The 15,769-nt window shown below is 33.8% G+C and overlaps 1 protein-coding gene across 1 annotated transcript in view; it reads right to left on the bottom strand.

Moving 5' to 3' along the window:
- LOC144375678 (ankyrin repeat domain-containing protein 26-like) overlaps positions 1-13,917 on the bottom strand; it is a 57,580-nt gene extending 43,663 nt beyond the window's left edge. Inside the window, exon 1 of the mRNA XM_078041123.1 lies at positions 13,790-13,917. Coding sequence (XP_077897249.1) covers positions 13,790-13,917 — 128 coding nt within the window. The remainder of the gene's footprint in view (positions 1-13,789) is intronic.
- Positions 13,918-15,769: the final 1,852 nt, after the last annotated feature.

A 15,769-nucleotide genomic window follows, 5' to 3' on the forward strand; every position in this document is an offset into this window, starting at 1 on the left:
TATCAGGACAAATTCTTGAACTACAACCTGGATTATCAGGTAAAATATAAATCAGAATTAACACACAACTGCCTTTGACTTTCTAAATTGATGATACACAATATGAAAGTGAAAATGTGAATACATATGTTATTTAGGATACATTTGTCAGACATATTGAAATAAATTGTAAAATTGATTTTTCCTACATAAGTCCCACTTGGTATCAACCTGTACAGTGGAACAACACAATGGAGTTGTCATCCAGGTAAGATTACAGCCTAAACACAGGCCTGAAACTTATTAATTACACAAATATGGAACAAATAGTCAACCTCTATGAATGACAGCTCTTTATTAGTAATTAACAGATTATAATAGCACAGATACTTTCAAAGTGCTTATAAGATACCTTTAGGAAACAAGTGTTAACTGAATGTGGTGTCTGTCCCACACTAGAATACTCAACAAATCCTTCTACCTTCACTCTCCACTTAGTTAGTAGACATTTTTTATTTAAAATCTATAAATTCATACCTTCTTAATGAGTCATCTTTAGGACTTTCTTTCACTATTAAATAAAACAGTAAAATATATAATTAATAAAAAACAGAAATATAAAATATAAAATTTTATGACTCTGATGTTTTGTTGTAAAATGTTCCTCTAGACCCATACTCGGAGAAATTTTGAGAATAAATATTAATTGTATTTATGACAGGTAAGTAATGAATGCATTAACAAGTCCTATGTTTCCCACTTTGTACTTATCAAATGCAAGGAAGAAACAACAGGAATTATAAAAGTTTGATACTTAAAAGTAAATCATTGGTCTCATAATCATAATCCTTATTAAAAGTTGCAAAAATGAAAGAAAACCTTATCATTGTCAAATAAAGTAGCATAAATATATAAGTGTCAAACAAGGGGAGACATGATGGTGAATTAGCAGGAAGTGGATTTTCTCACAGCTCCACCATATGGGACTCAGAGAGTGAGAAAACTGCTTCTCTGTGAGGTGGGAGATAAAAGCATGCCACTGATACTCAATATTGAACAGAGACCTTGAAAACTGGGGAATTTGGGGTATATCAGACAAAGATGAGAAACAGAGCTGGAGCTTAGGATCTGATGTGATTGGGGGAAATCAGTACATTAGGACAAAAAAAGACTGAAAAGTGATGCAGACAAGGGGCTAGGGTTGTGGCTCAGTGGTAGAGTGTTTGCCTAGCATGCATGAGGCACTGGTTTCAATCCACGTAAAATAAAATAAAGATACTGTGTCTACCTAAAACTGATTATATATATGAAAAGTACAGCAGACAGTCTTGAAATGCAGAATGTGGGACCACAGGGTCAAGCTATTCTACTCATTAAACTGTGGCAGGAAAGTCACCACCAGTCTGCCTGGAATGTACACAGAGTTGAAGCTGGAGACATATTTAAACATCTGCACTGCAATGGCACCAACTCAGACTGGGAATGTAGATCCATGTGTTGGGGCTCAGTCCGATATATAAATCTGGCAGACACCATCCACAAGACATAAACTGAGTCTAGCAAATCAGGAGAATTTCTGGCGTGGGCAGTATTTCTCCTGGGGGTAACACTAGTAAGATAGGCCAAAGAGAACCTGTCCTCCTCTCCTCCCTTGACACAGCTGTGCCCAAGACCAGTGGCAGTTGCTTCAAAATCTCAATGAGCAGGAGTGATGGACCTTGGTGCTTGAGGGCAGACCTAAGGAGGTAAGAAAGAACAGTACCCTGAAAAAACAGAACTGGTAAAGGACTGGCATCCCTGTCCCATGAATGTAGCCTGGGAAGAAGAGTAAAGTAGAGTCCTAGGTGTGCACCGATTTATTTATGCCCAGTAACTCCCCATGAAGTGAAACACCTGGGGCAAAGACAGGACCTCACTGCCTCCCCTGAGAACATATTGTAGAACCTAGCATGACCTATACCCTGGGGGTGGAGCTGACAGCACCTTTCACAGCTCCCCATACCATCCCATGGAGAATGGAAACTGAGAGATGGAAAGACACTTTGGAAGAGACAGAAAGCACATACTCTCAGTAACAATCCTTTTTGTTTTTCTTTTTAGTTTTTGTATGTGTACCGATGGATACATGAAGGACATTCACACACTTGTACATATTTGTTTATGCTTTCTCATTTGTACTATTCTGAAACATAGTTATTTTTCCTTACTCTGTTGTTAAGGGTTAAAATTTTCAATTAGCCTATTTTGGATTGCGTTTGTGTTCTGTTTCAAATCTTTTATTTCTTTTGTTTCTATTTCTTTCCTCCTACAAACAGTCAAATTTCATTATTCTCACTTTACTCTTTATTTCTTTTACTTGTTTTTCCTTCTTCCTCATAAACAATACATCGTATATTACTTTGCTTCTGCCCTACTCACATCTTGAAACTGCTAATCCTTTTCTATCACCAATGCTTTTTTCTTCATAATGAATTCTATTTTTAATTTCTCCCAGAACTCTTGGTTTATAAAACTCCACACACCACCACTAATGCTAAAGCAACAATTAATACAATTGAAGCTATAGAAAACACCTATTCTTTTATTTTATGAAAGATATAACTCATGATTACTTACTGTCATTACTGATATAAGTTGATACATTTCTGTTTATTGTGCCAGCTAACTTTGTGTGAAAATAAAAACTAAGTATGCAATTTAGTTCTATATTTTTTTGTGCACAGTTGGTTGCAATTACTTGGCTCCCCCCCAATCTGTGAGCCACAAGATATCTACAGGATCACTAGAAATGCACAGAATAGAAGTTCTGTTGTTAGAGATCCATTTAGATACATGAATAGACACACAAACAATATGAACAAGCAAGGGAACAAAGCATGCCAAACAAACCAGAATGACTCAAAAGCAGATTCCACAAAAACCACACTGAAGAAAATATCAGAGAAGGAATTTTGAAAGTTTATATTTCAACTGATCTATGAGATAAAAGATAATGTACAAATTAAAATCACAGAGAAGACACAAGAAGTAAAATATCAATAAGGAAATAGAAGTTCTAAAAAAAATCAGTAAGGAATTTTCAAAATTCAGAAATCAATAAACCAAATTAAAAATGCAATGCAAAGCATCATCAATACACTAAATTACTTAAAGGACAAATATTCAGGTAATAAAGAAGAAGTGCATAATCTTGAAAATAAAGTTCATCCTGGAGAAAAGATGTTACCAGAACATGAACAGAATTTTTAAAAAATATATATGGGACAATAAGAAAAGGCCAAATTTAAGATTCACTGTGATAGATGAAGGTATTGAATTTCAAAACAAAAAATGAACAATCTTTTCAATGAAATAACTGAAAATTTCCAAAATCTTAAGAATGAAATGAAAATTTAAACATGGGAGGTATATACAACTCCAAATATATAGAACTACAACACTCCTAGCCAAAAATAGTATGAAAATGCCTAACATACAGAATAAGTATAGTATTTTACTTATAATAGAATTTTAAAACCTGATACTGATAAATGATTGGTTATATTCAGAGGCAAACTGATCCAGATCTCAGCTGATTTGTCAAAGATCCTAAAAGCTAGGAGGTCTTAAAAATATATATACTAAGCTCTGAAAGAAAACGGATTCTGCATAGAATACTAAATTATATCAGATTTTAATATGAGATAATAATATCCATAATAAACAAAAGTTTAAAAAATCACAACTAGAAAGCTGGCATTATAAAACACACTCAATAAATATTTTATTAAGAAAAAATAAAATATGCAAATAAAAACATACAGAAACTAAAACTAAAAGAATAGTTAATCAAAGTAGAATCTATTTCAACTTGATAACTAGAAATGAACCAAAATAACAGGAAACATAAATCATCTCTCAATAATAACACTGAATGTTAATGGACTCAACTCATCAACACACATACACTGGCAGATTGATTTGGGAAAAAAAGAACCCAACAATAGCCTGTCTCTGAGAGACTCACCTCTTAGACAAATATATACACAGACAAACTGTGAAAGAATGGGAAAAACATATCATTCACATGGATCTTATAAACAAGGTTATATAGAAAATTTAAAGAGATCAATTTCAAATAATGAGAATAAAAAAGTCATCAAGACTCTACCAACAAAGAAAAGCCTAGGACCAGATGGATGCTCAGCCAATTTCTACCAAACCTTTAAAGAAGAACCAATACCAATCCTCCTCAAATTATTTCATGAAATTGAAAAAGAGGGAATTCTTCAAATTCATTAAATGAAGCCTATCTCACACTGATACTAAGTCCAGACAAAGATACATCAAGAAAAGAAAAATTCAGACTAATATCCTTGATGAACATAGATGCAAAAATACTCAATAAAATACTCCTAAATCTCATACAAAAATAGATTTTAAAAAATAGTGCACATGACCAAGTGGGTTTCATCCCAGGATGCAACACTGATTCAACAAATGGAAATCAATAAATGTAATTCATCACACAAATAGATACAGAGATGAGAACACTTGATTATCAAAATAGATGCAGCATCTATTTTTTACATAAAACCCCATCTATTCATGCTTTAAACACTAGAAAAAATAGGAATGAAGGAATCATACCTCAACATTCTAAAAGCTATACATGACACATCCAAGGACAACATAATTATGAAGGGAGAACAACTACAGAATTTCTTCTAAAAACTGCAATGATACAGGGATGCCCACTTTCACTACTTCTATTAGTACACAATGCAACTCTTAGCAAATACAAAATATAGAGATAATACTCTGCAATCTATCAGATCATAAGTGAATAAAACACCAGAAGACCAAATTCACGACTGAATGATAAATAGAGAGCTGAACAAATCAGATCCTTTAATCTCTTGCCAGAGCAATTTGGCAAAGAAATGTAATTAAAGGGATATGAATAGGAAAGGAAGGGCTAAAACGAGCACTGTTTGAAGAAAACGTGATTCTATATTAAGAAGATCCCCTCAAAAAAAAATACTCACTAGAAAGCTTCTAGAACACAAACGAATTCATCAAATTTCAGGATACAAAAGTAACATTCATAAATCAACTTTGTTTCTATACTCCAATAAAAGATGAGCTAAACGAGAAATTCGGAAAGTTATCCTATTCAAAATAGCATAAAAAAACACTTGGGAAACAATCTAACAAAAAAGATAAAAGACCTCTACAATGAAAATTACAGAACATTCAAGAAATAAATTGAGGAAGGTCCTAGGAATGGAAAGACTTCCCATGTTCTTGGATAGGCAGAATTAATATTGTCAAAATTACCATACTACCAAAAGTGCTATAAAATTTCAATGCAACTCCCTTCCAGAGCCCAAAGAAATGCTCTCCCTTCCAGAGCCCACAGAAAGAGATAAACAAGAGACCCAGAATACCCAAAACAACACCTAGCAAGAAAAATGAAGCAGGAGGTATCACAATAGCAGACTTCAAATTACACTACAGAGCTATAAAGACAAAACCAGTATGGTATTGGCAACAAAACAGGTAAGACCACCAATGAAACAGAAGACAGAGACAAACCCACATAAATACAATTACCTCATTCTAGACAAAGGCATAAATATCATATACTGGTGCAAAAATAGCCTCTTCAACAAATGGTGCTGACAAAATTTGAAATCCAGATGTAGTAGAATTAAATTGAACCCTAATCCTCCCATCATGCACAAAAACTCAACTCAAAGTGGATCAATTACTTAGGTATTAGACCAGAATACCTGCACCGGAGAGAAGAATACGTAGGCCCCAAACTCCAACATAATCAGGAACTGACTTATTAATAAAATCTCTAAAGCAAAAGAAGTTGTTGGTGGGCCTGACCTTGGATCTACATGGAGGAATGCTCATCTTTCTCATTGTGCAGCAGGGATGTCCTAACATACAACACTATGTTTTGGAACAGAGTGTTGTCAGAACACTGTCCAGCACCATTTACCTGCTTCTTTGACAAGAAATTACTCCCCAGTTGGTACAAGGCAGTTGCTAGACTCTTGGTGGCAGGACTCCCATAATATTATATGTTGTGTATCCCCTCTGGCCTCTCATGACTGCTATATGTAAATTGGAACATAGCCACTATGAAAGCTAGTTTTGCTGCATAATATAGCAAAAGCAATTATCTGCAACTGTCTTTGGAGGGGTTTCTGTATGCCCTCAAGCTGCCAAAAGTAGATGCTGAAAGGGCAGGCCCCTCAACACAAAGTGAAATCAATTTTCAATAAATGGTGCTCCATCAAATTAAGAAGCTTCTTCACAGCAAAGACAAAAAAACAGAACATGAAAAGTGAGCCAACACAATAGGAAAAAATACCTTTGCCACCTGCACCTCAGAAAACGCATTAACTTCCAGGATAGATAAAATAATAATAATAATAATAATAATAACAAAAAAGCTTAAAACTAATAATAACACCATCACCCACCTCCACCCATTTAATAAATGAGCAAAGAAATTCAACAGGCACTTCACAGAAGAAATACAGATGGTCAACAAATGTATGGAAAAAAAAAACATCTACAGAAATTAGAGAAAAGCAGTAAACAGATCAGGAACAGAAAGCTTACAAAGACATTCCAGTGTAGGAGACAGAAAATATGCTCAGCTCTTACTTCCAGCTACTTTTTCTATCTTATCTGTGATACAAACAAAACTTTACTTTTACTTCCCCTAGGGACAAAAGTGTTGAAAGATGACAACCTTCAGAGTTTATACACTCTTATCCATACCACATGGTCATAGGGAAATACAGAAAGAAGCACTACGGAGGTAGCAGCAAGTTGTTATGTAGTAATAGCTGATATGATAAAACATTTAAATAGGCTATGAACTCACTCATGCTTTCAGAATGAGCCAAACATTGTCTCTCCACATAGAACAAATTCTTTCGCACTTCATTAAAACTATAAAACAATACAACAACAACAAACGAATAAGACATTTACTCTGGATGTAGGCTCCCTATTCACCTCACATATTATTTCTCTTGCTGAGAAAAAAACTTTTTAGTTTGAATTCATCCCATTTGTTAATTCTTGGTTTTAACTCTTGTGCTATAGGCATCTTATTAAGGAAGTTGGGGCCTAGCTCCACATGAGGAAGATTAGGGCCTACTTTTTCTTCCATTAGATGCAGAGTCTCTTGTTTAATTCCTAGACCCTTGATCCATTTTGAGTTAACTTTTGTGCATGGTGAGAGATAGGGATTCAATTTCATTTTGTTGCATATGGATTTCCAGTTTTCCCAATACCATTTGTTGAGGATGCTATATTTTCTCCAGTGCATGCTTTTAGTACCTTTGTCTAATGTAAGGTAGTTGTACTTTTGTGGGTTAATCTCTCTGTCCTCTATCCTGTACCATTGGTCCACCAGCCTGTTTTGGTGCCAGTACCATGCTGTTTTTGTTACTATTGCTCTGTAGTATAGTTTAAGATCTGGTATAGTGACACCATCTGTTTCACTCTTCCTGCTTAGAATTTCTTTTGCTATTCTGGGTCTCTTATATTTCCAGATGAATTTCATAATTGCTTTTTCTATTTTTGTGAGGAATGTCATTGGGATTTTAATCAGAATTGCACTGCTGGTGAGATTGTAAATTGGTGCAGCCAATTTGGAAAGCAGTATGGAGATTCCTTGGAAAACTGGGCATGTAACCACCATTTGACCCAGCTATTCCTCTTCTAGGACTATACCCAAAAGCAGACCTAAAAGCAGCATACTACAGGGACTCAGCCACATCAATGATTATAGTAGCACAATTCACAATAACTAGACTGTAGAGCCAACCTAGATGCCCTTCAATGGATGAACTGATAAAAATATGTGGCATATATACACAATGGAATATTACTCAGCACTAAAAAATAATAAGATCATGGCATTTGCAGGGAAAAGGATGGCATTAGAGCAGATTATGCTAAGTGAATTCAGCCAGTCCCAAAAAAACAAATGCCAAATGTCTTCTCTGATATAAGGGGGTGACTCAAAATGGGCAAGAGAGAAAAAGCATGGGAAGAAGATTACTTATACACAGGAAAGAGGGGTAGGAGGAAAAGGAAGGGAGAAATGGAATTGCACGGATGGTGGAAGGAGAGCCTCATTGTTATACAAACCACATGTATGAAGATGTGAGAAAAAAAAGGAATAGTGCTACCTTAGATTAAGAAGAGAGAAGTGATGGGAGGGGAGAGGAGAGGTTGGAAAGATTGTAGAAGAGTAGAATGGAATAGACATTATTATTATTGGTGTATATATGTGAATGCATGATCAATGTGAATCTACAACCTGTATACTCAGAAAAATGAGATATTGTATCTCATGTGTTTCAAATGTATGATATGTCAAGGTCATTGTACGGTCATGTGTAACTAACTGAAACAAATAAAAATAAAAAACGAATTGTAGTGCAAAAAAGTACATGTAAAATGGCATAAATTGACATAAACATACTTTATATTCGGAGGTAAAATTGTGCTTTATATGTGTAATAAGGATTGTAGTGCATTCCACTGTTATTGTGCACTTAAAAAATTATAAAATCAATAAAAAGTAGAAAAAAATGCTAAATTTCTCTAGAAATTAGAAAATGCAAATCAACACTACATTGATATTCCATTCCTGGTTCAGTCAAAATAGGAATTATGAAGAATACAAGTAACAATAAATCCTGGAGAGAATGTGAGAAAAAAGTTACACTCATACTTTGCTAGTGAGACTGCAAATTGGTGCAAGTACTCTGGAAAACAGTATGGAGATTCCTCTAAGAATTTGGAATGAAAACACCATTCAAGGCGTTATCACCCCAGTTGAATCTTGATTTTATTTGTTGCAATTTAGAAGTCTTGTTGAGGAAATCAGTTCCTAAGTTGACATGATGGATGTTGGGCGCATATATATATATATATATATATATATATATATATATATATATCTCCAAAGGACTTTAAATCAATATACTACAGTGACACTATATATATCTCCAAAGGACTTTAAATCAATATACTACAGTGACACAGCCACATCAATGTCTACAGCAGCCCAATTCACAATAGTTAAGCTAAGGAAACAACCTAGGTGAGCTTCAACAGATGAAAGGTTAGAGAAAATGGGGTACATATACGCAATGGAGTATTTCTTATCCATAAAGAAGAATGAAATTTATGGCACTTGCTGGTGAATGGATGGAACTTGAGACTATTATACTTAGTGAAATAAGCCAATACCAAAAAAACCAAAGGCCAAAAGTTCTCTCTGATCCTAAATAGAATCAGATGTAGCCCATGTATGTAAAAAATACACTCTACAGTCATACATATCTAAAAAAATAAAATAAAACCTGGTGCTGAAAAAAAATTAAAAATAAGAACAGCGATAAAAAGCTTTCAACTAACACACACATTTAGTAATGGAAAGAGATGACTAAAATTCAGTGGTCTGGACACACTAAAGCAAGACTAGAAATAAATGAAGAAACTCTTACAGGATTTTGCAAGTTTGAGATCTTCATTTATGCAGGTTCTCAGCCTAGGTATCTCCCATATATTTGCAGACACCATATTATTGACAAGTATGGAGGAACCACCACAGAAAATGCATCTCAGATACTCTACTGCCTATATCACTACTTCACTAACATGACTCCACTCTCACAACACTGACACAGAAAGTTGTTACTTAACAGTGCAAGCTATCACCATTCAGGAGTCACAGATTGGACATAGGAAACTACAATAGAGACACCATTTGGAAAATAATTCAACATCACACATTTAATCAATAGCATAAGACACATCATCCAGGAAAAACAGTTTCCTAAGCAGACACTCAAATAAATGTGGAAAAGATATATATCCTTGAAGATGTACAAATTTCAATATAGAAAAATAAGAAAGATAAAAAGCAAAGTAGCATGACTGTTTTACAGTTAATTACCCTAGAAACTATTTCTAAAGATAATGCAATATAAAAAATGCCAGAATAAAATTCAAAAAAAATGTTAAAATAGTGAATTATTTCAAAGAAAAACTGAGTAGATTAAGGAAAACAATGCATGGCATGAAAAAACAATTCAATACAGATTCTGAAAAAGAATCAATTAGAAATCTTGAAAATAAAGAGCTCAATACCTCAAATAAATATATCCAGTTCAAGTTAGACCCATAGACTAGATCAAGTGAAAGAAAAAAATACCAGAGCTTGAAGTTGATGATGAAATATCACATTCAGACAATATCAACAACAATCAAAATAATTGTAAACAAATTACAAAACCACTAGATACAATTCATAGACTACTTTTATCAATCACTGGTACACATAATGGAGAAGAGGTACAAGCTAGAGGCAATGAAAGCTTTCTCAGTGAATAAAAGAAACTATATCTTATACCTTGTGAAAGTTATGGACATCCAGGTATAAGATTTTAGAATACCAAATGGACATGGCCCAAAAAGTATTTCTCCAAATCATAGTCTATAAAATTACCAAAGGTAAACTGAAATCTATAATAAGGGCCAAAGCAATTATAAACATATCAGAAAAATATTAGATTTCTGAGTAGAAATTTTAAGGCCCAGGAAATGGTATATTTCAAACCCCAAATAAAAATGTTAAAAAAGAAACAAACACAATAATTGTAAAATGGATGGAAAGGGTGGTCATCATGTTAAGGTGAAAAAATCAGAAACAAAACCCCAATTATCACATTCTCTCCATAACGTGGAATCTGGGAAGAAAATAAGAATGACTAGAAAATGATGGAGGGAACATTAAGGAAGAAGGAAGGTAACTGGGGATGAAAAAGGGAGTAGAGGGGAAAATGGAAGTAAGGAGAGTGGTCAGGATTCAAGTATTGTATATGTGTGTATAGAAATATCACTGTGAAATTCACTAATGTAAGCACTCAATAGGAGCTGATATTAACAGCTGACATTATAACAAGTCCAATCTGCTATCATGTGACCATATACGAAACAGAATGTATAATTTAAAAATATTCTTACTTCTGCAAAGACATAAAATTTCAGGGTCAAAATTAATGTAAAATTTCTTCAGACAATATCATTTAGATGATAAATTTCTTATAGTTAATTATTAAGATATCCTGGATTCTATATGAGCAAGAAAGATATAAAAATATAAAAGGACTTTGAACATTTATTTTTTTCCACACTTCTTTTATGATCAAACATTCTTACTCTTATTTACACAGGTCATGAACACCAAGAGTAACTAATTTTTTAAGTCTTACCTGGATTGAAATTTACTGATGTTCTAGATTGTTCTTTCATGTATTGAAGAATTAAATTTCTGTTTCTGTATTTGAAAAAAAGTAATAAAATTGGTATTTTAACACTCATATGAAAACACTGACCAAATATAATTCAATACTTTATAATGTTTTAGATCTAGTATCAGAACTTTTTCATATGCTCTCCTAATCTGTATGCCTTATAAACATTTTGTTAACTTGAAAATTACTTGTACAATGTTTGTTTTTTTTGTTTTGTGAGATGGTATTTCATGATGATGGTCAGGCTGATCTTAAATACCTGGGCTCAAGCAATTGTCCTGCCTCAGGCTCTTAAGTAGCTGGGGTAAATGTATGTGTCACTGCACCCACAGCGTGAAGTTAAAGAAGAAAAAAGATGAAATGATCATTAATTGAGAACAGGACAGGTAAATATATTAAATAGTGTAGCTTGAACTCAGAAAATGCCCTGTCTCTGTAAAAAATAGTTTTTTTTGTTCTTGCACAACTTCATTCTCTTAGGCTTAAGGCCTTTTAAAAAATAAGGGTTGTATCACTTTAGTTCACCAGGTTGTTATGGAGATTTACTAAGATAATATTGAAACATGTTAAGCAAAATAGTAAAATAATGGCATACTTAACTACTTACAATCTCAGCTAGAACTCATGTGCATTTTTCATAGGTTCTAATATTCAAAAGTTAAAATTATTTTAAAAAATACTTGAGTCCTAACTTTCAAGATCAATTGGGCTCTTCTTTGTGCTTTATAACTCAAAGCAAATCAACAATTAATTTATAACTATTTATAAATATCTCCTTAAATTAGAGAATATAATCATCCCCTTCTGTGAGACTAATCAATAATAACAAAAGCAAGAAATTAACAAATGCCAAAAACTTGGACTACTACTATTTCTACTCTACCTAATTGAACAGAATCAGCAGATAAGTGTAGCTACATTTCCATGTTGATCTCCAACTGACTTGGAACACAAAATTTTCTTTAACACAATGGATACTGAGGAGTCACGATGGGGCTCAGCTCTCTTAGATTCAATGAATCTGCTTAATATATTCCTTTTGAGGCAGACCTTAATAAATGCTGAAAACTTTAGGCAGCAATTCCAACAGCTTGGAAATTTCCATTACTTGGGAAAACTACTAGAAGTGCCAATCTAAATTGGCACTCACCATGGAAAACAGTGATGTGGAACCCGCTGTAGTCAAAGGAAATCTATTTCAGGGGATGGAAGGATTTGGGGCACAGATCTGTTAGCCAGGATGACAGAAAACTCTGATTTCTTCCTGAGATTACTTGAAGCTTTACTTGAAGTTTTCTAACAGATTTGAATGATTTTAATTTTATGACAGAAAAGACAAAGTCCTAAAAGGATAATGCACCAGAAAGGGCAAGGCTAATATGGGGATTCCACATAAGGTTCCTAAAAGGGGGAAAGGGTCAGAGTGCTTAGTATTTGTTGGCCAAAGCTAGAAGCCAAGCTGTCAAAGCCGAGTGCTTCTGCTTGGAAACAACTGTTGAATAAAAAAGCATAAGTGCATGAGAACTAAAAAGAGTGTTGAGTCTAAGTGTGGGTTACCATGAAGTCTCAGGGATTGGATCAGTCAGGATATTTTGAAATAAAAGCTCTTCACTACCAGACTGCAGGGCCAGGTCTGGCAGAAACACCACAGCAACAGAACTGACAGAGACAAAGGAACAATTTAAAAATCTATTTATTCCCCTCCATCTGACTACAGAATTATCTTCCTTACACTTCAAGGATATCATTAGATCCCTGATAAATTAAAGGGGGATGGTAGAATAGCTAACTTCAGCTAAACAGGGAATTTCAAGACTCAAATAGCAAATTATAAAATCATAGGTGTGATACTATCTCTCCCTGTGAGGAGGGGTTATGCTTGAAATGAATTGGATAATGCTGGAAACCCTAAGGATAAAGGTTTACAAAGTCCTAAGATATTAGCTAGTGGTATATCTCAGTGGTAGGAAAATTTCCCAGCATGCATGAGAAGAAAAAGAAAGGAGAGGGGAAGAGAGAGGAGAGAACAAACCTTGAAGGTGACTCATGCACACATCACTACTTATTTTTTTAAAAATAACTAATCCATTTTAATTATGTATATATGACAGTAGTGCAATTTGATTCATTGGACACAACTGCAACAACTTTCATTTCTGATTTTACAGGATGTACCATTGCATCATATATGCAGTCATACCTGTACCAAGGTAATAATGTCTATCTCACTCCACCATCTTTCTTGCCTCCATTACCCCTCCCCATCCTTCTCTTTGCCCAATCAAAGTATCATCATTGCTTCTTGGCTAGACTTTGAAGTGTTTCTGACTAATGAACTGTCCTAACTCACTACGGTTCCATACATAGTAATGCTATGAAATCTCACCTCATATATAAGATGCAACAGGTGTAACCATTGTGGATGTACATCTAATGTTGATTAGTATTGTAATGTAAATACTTACGCAGTATTTCCACTAGCAATGGCATAAGACAAGGCAATCTCTCCACAATTATCTGAAGCAGACACATTAACACCACATTGAAGCAACAGCTCAGCTATGTGTGTTGACTTATGTTCCACAGCCAACATGAGGGCTGTTCTAAAATAAGAGAGATAACTTCAAATTTAGGTATTTTAATAAGTTTATTTAAAAAGCCATTGTAACACATTTTACCAATTTGACATCTAGCTTTACATACACTAACAGACATATACATCTTGGAAGATCAAATCTTTATCTTTCTAAATCATTTGTAAGTCTAAAAGGAAAACAAACACATAAAAAAATAAATCACGTGTCCCAAAAGGGGAGAGTTACAAACTTAAAATCCTTCATTGAACATTAATTATGATGAGGTCATTCATCTGGAGTTGGCAAAGATTTCGATGAATAAAGCTCCATTTCTTTCTTAGAGTGATGTAATATATTGTAACTCATAGTCAGCCAAAGGTCAAGGAGTAAAAAAGGTATTTGCAGGTATAACATAATAACAGTAGCACTGGTGATACTAATTATAATTGTTGCTTCAGTCATTCACTCTGAGAAGCATATGCCAGGCATTGAAATCAATGCTACATGTATAATCTTGCAACCAGATTTCAAGCATATGTTACACTCTTTTTCATTATGAATGTTCAAAATTTGTTAAGACTAATTAGACGTCACTTAGGAAAAATCTGAAATCAATATTCTACAAATGAAGTAATTTAAAGCAAATAGTCATATAAAGGAAAAAATAATTCTCAATGTCTATCTATACTCAACACAGCATTTCCAAAAGAAAACTATACCAGAAGATGAAATATTGCAGAAAATTTTAAAAGTTCAATACTGAATAAAAGCACAAACTAAAAGTCTATATTTTACAAAACTAACATGAAAAGTCTAGCTAACACAAGATTATGTGATCAACAAAATCAAATAGTAATCATCAGTCAATAATTATAAGGGCATGTGAATCATACTACATACTCTTATTTGTGTTGCTCAGTTTGAATAATTGCTTTTCTCCTTAATTTTAGTTTATGTTCATAAATTTCACTCTATTCCAATGATTATGTCATTCCCATTAATTTAATATTTTTAACTTGAGTGATTTTACTACAATATTAACCTTTTTCCAAAAAATATAAAGTACTATACCTTCCCTTATCATCAACTTCATGTATGTTTGCTTTATTCTTAATAAAAAATTCTACCATCATCTTTCTGTTTTTCTTTATGGCGAGTAAAAGTGGTGTTTGGCCACTCTGAAAAACAACAAATATAGTTTATTCACAAAATTACTATTTTTCAACTGAAGTTAACCTTACAAAATACTGTATGAACATCAGCATATAATAATAATGTAAATTAAGAGTAGCCACTCTCTTCTCTTCCCATTCTGCTTCCATACGTGCTGCTCTTTCATTTTGAGATGCCTCTCCTCTGCCTAGAGTGGCCACATGAACTCCAGCATTTCTAAAACTGCTTCATACATTTACTGTTTCCATGGATCTTTGCTGCTGTCAACCATTCATCCTGGCATCTTGGAGTTATGTAAAATGAACCCTCCTCAACCAAGAGCATCTTTAGAACATAAACTGTATTTTATATCCCAATAGACTCATTGCCTAATACATATTAGTAAAGGATATAAGTATTATATTTCATTAACAAGCCAAATTCTCAACTCACTAGTAGGGTGTATAAATCATATTCTGAAGAACGTCTACTTTTCCAGTAATACCAAGCATCACAGAAAAGATTCCTTGTTTTACTGTTCGAGAAAGTTTACACAACTGTGCATTGTATGTCCAGTAGTACAGAAATAGCTTTTCCATTGCTTAACACCTACTTGACACTGATTTTTTATTGAAGATATTCACATGTGAACAATTGAAGTTACAAGAATATATTTCTGAGAGCTTTCCAGCAACATGGAAGTTTTCTCCATGTTAT

The sequence above is a fragment of the Ictidomys tridecemlineatus genome, chromosome 3 (assembly GCF_052094955.1).
Source record: "Ictidomys tridecemlineatus isolate mIctTri1 chromosome 3, mIctTri1.hap1, whole genome shotgun sequence".
NCBI lineage: Eukaryota > Metazoa > Chordata > Mammalia > Rodentia > Sciuridae > Ictidomys > Ictidomys tridecemlineatus.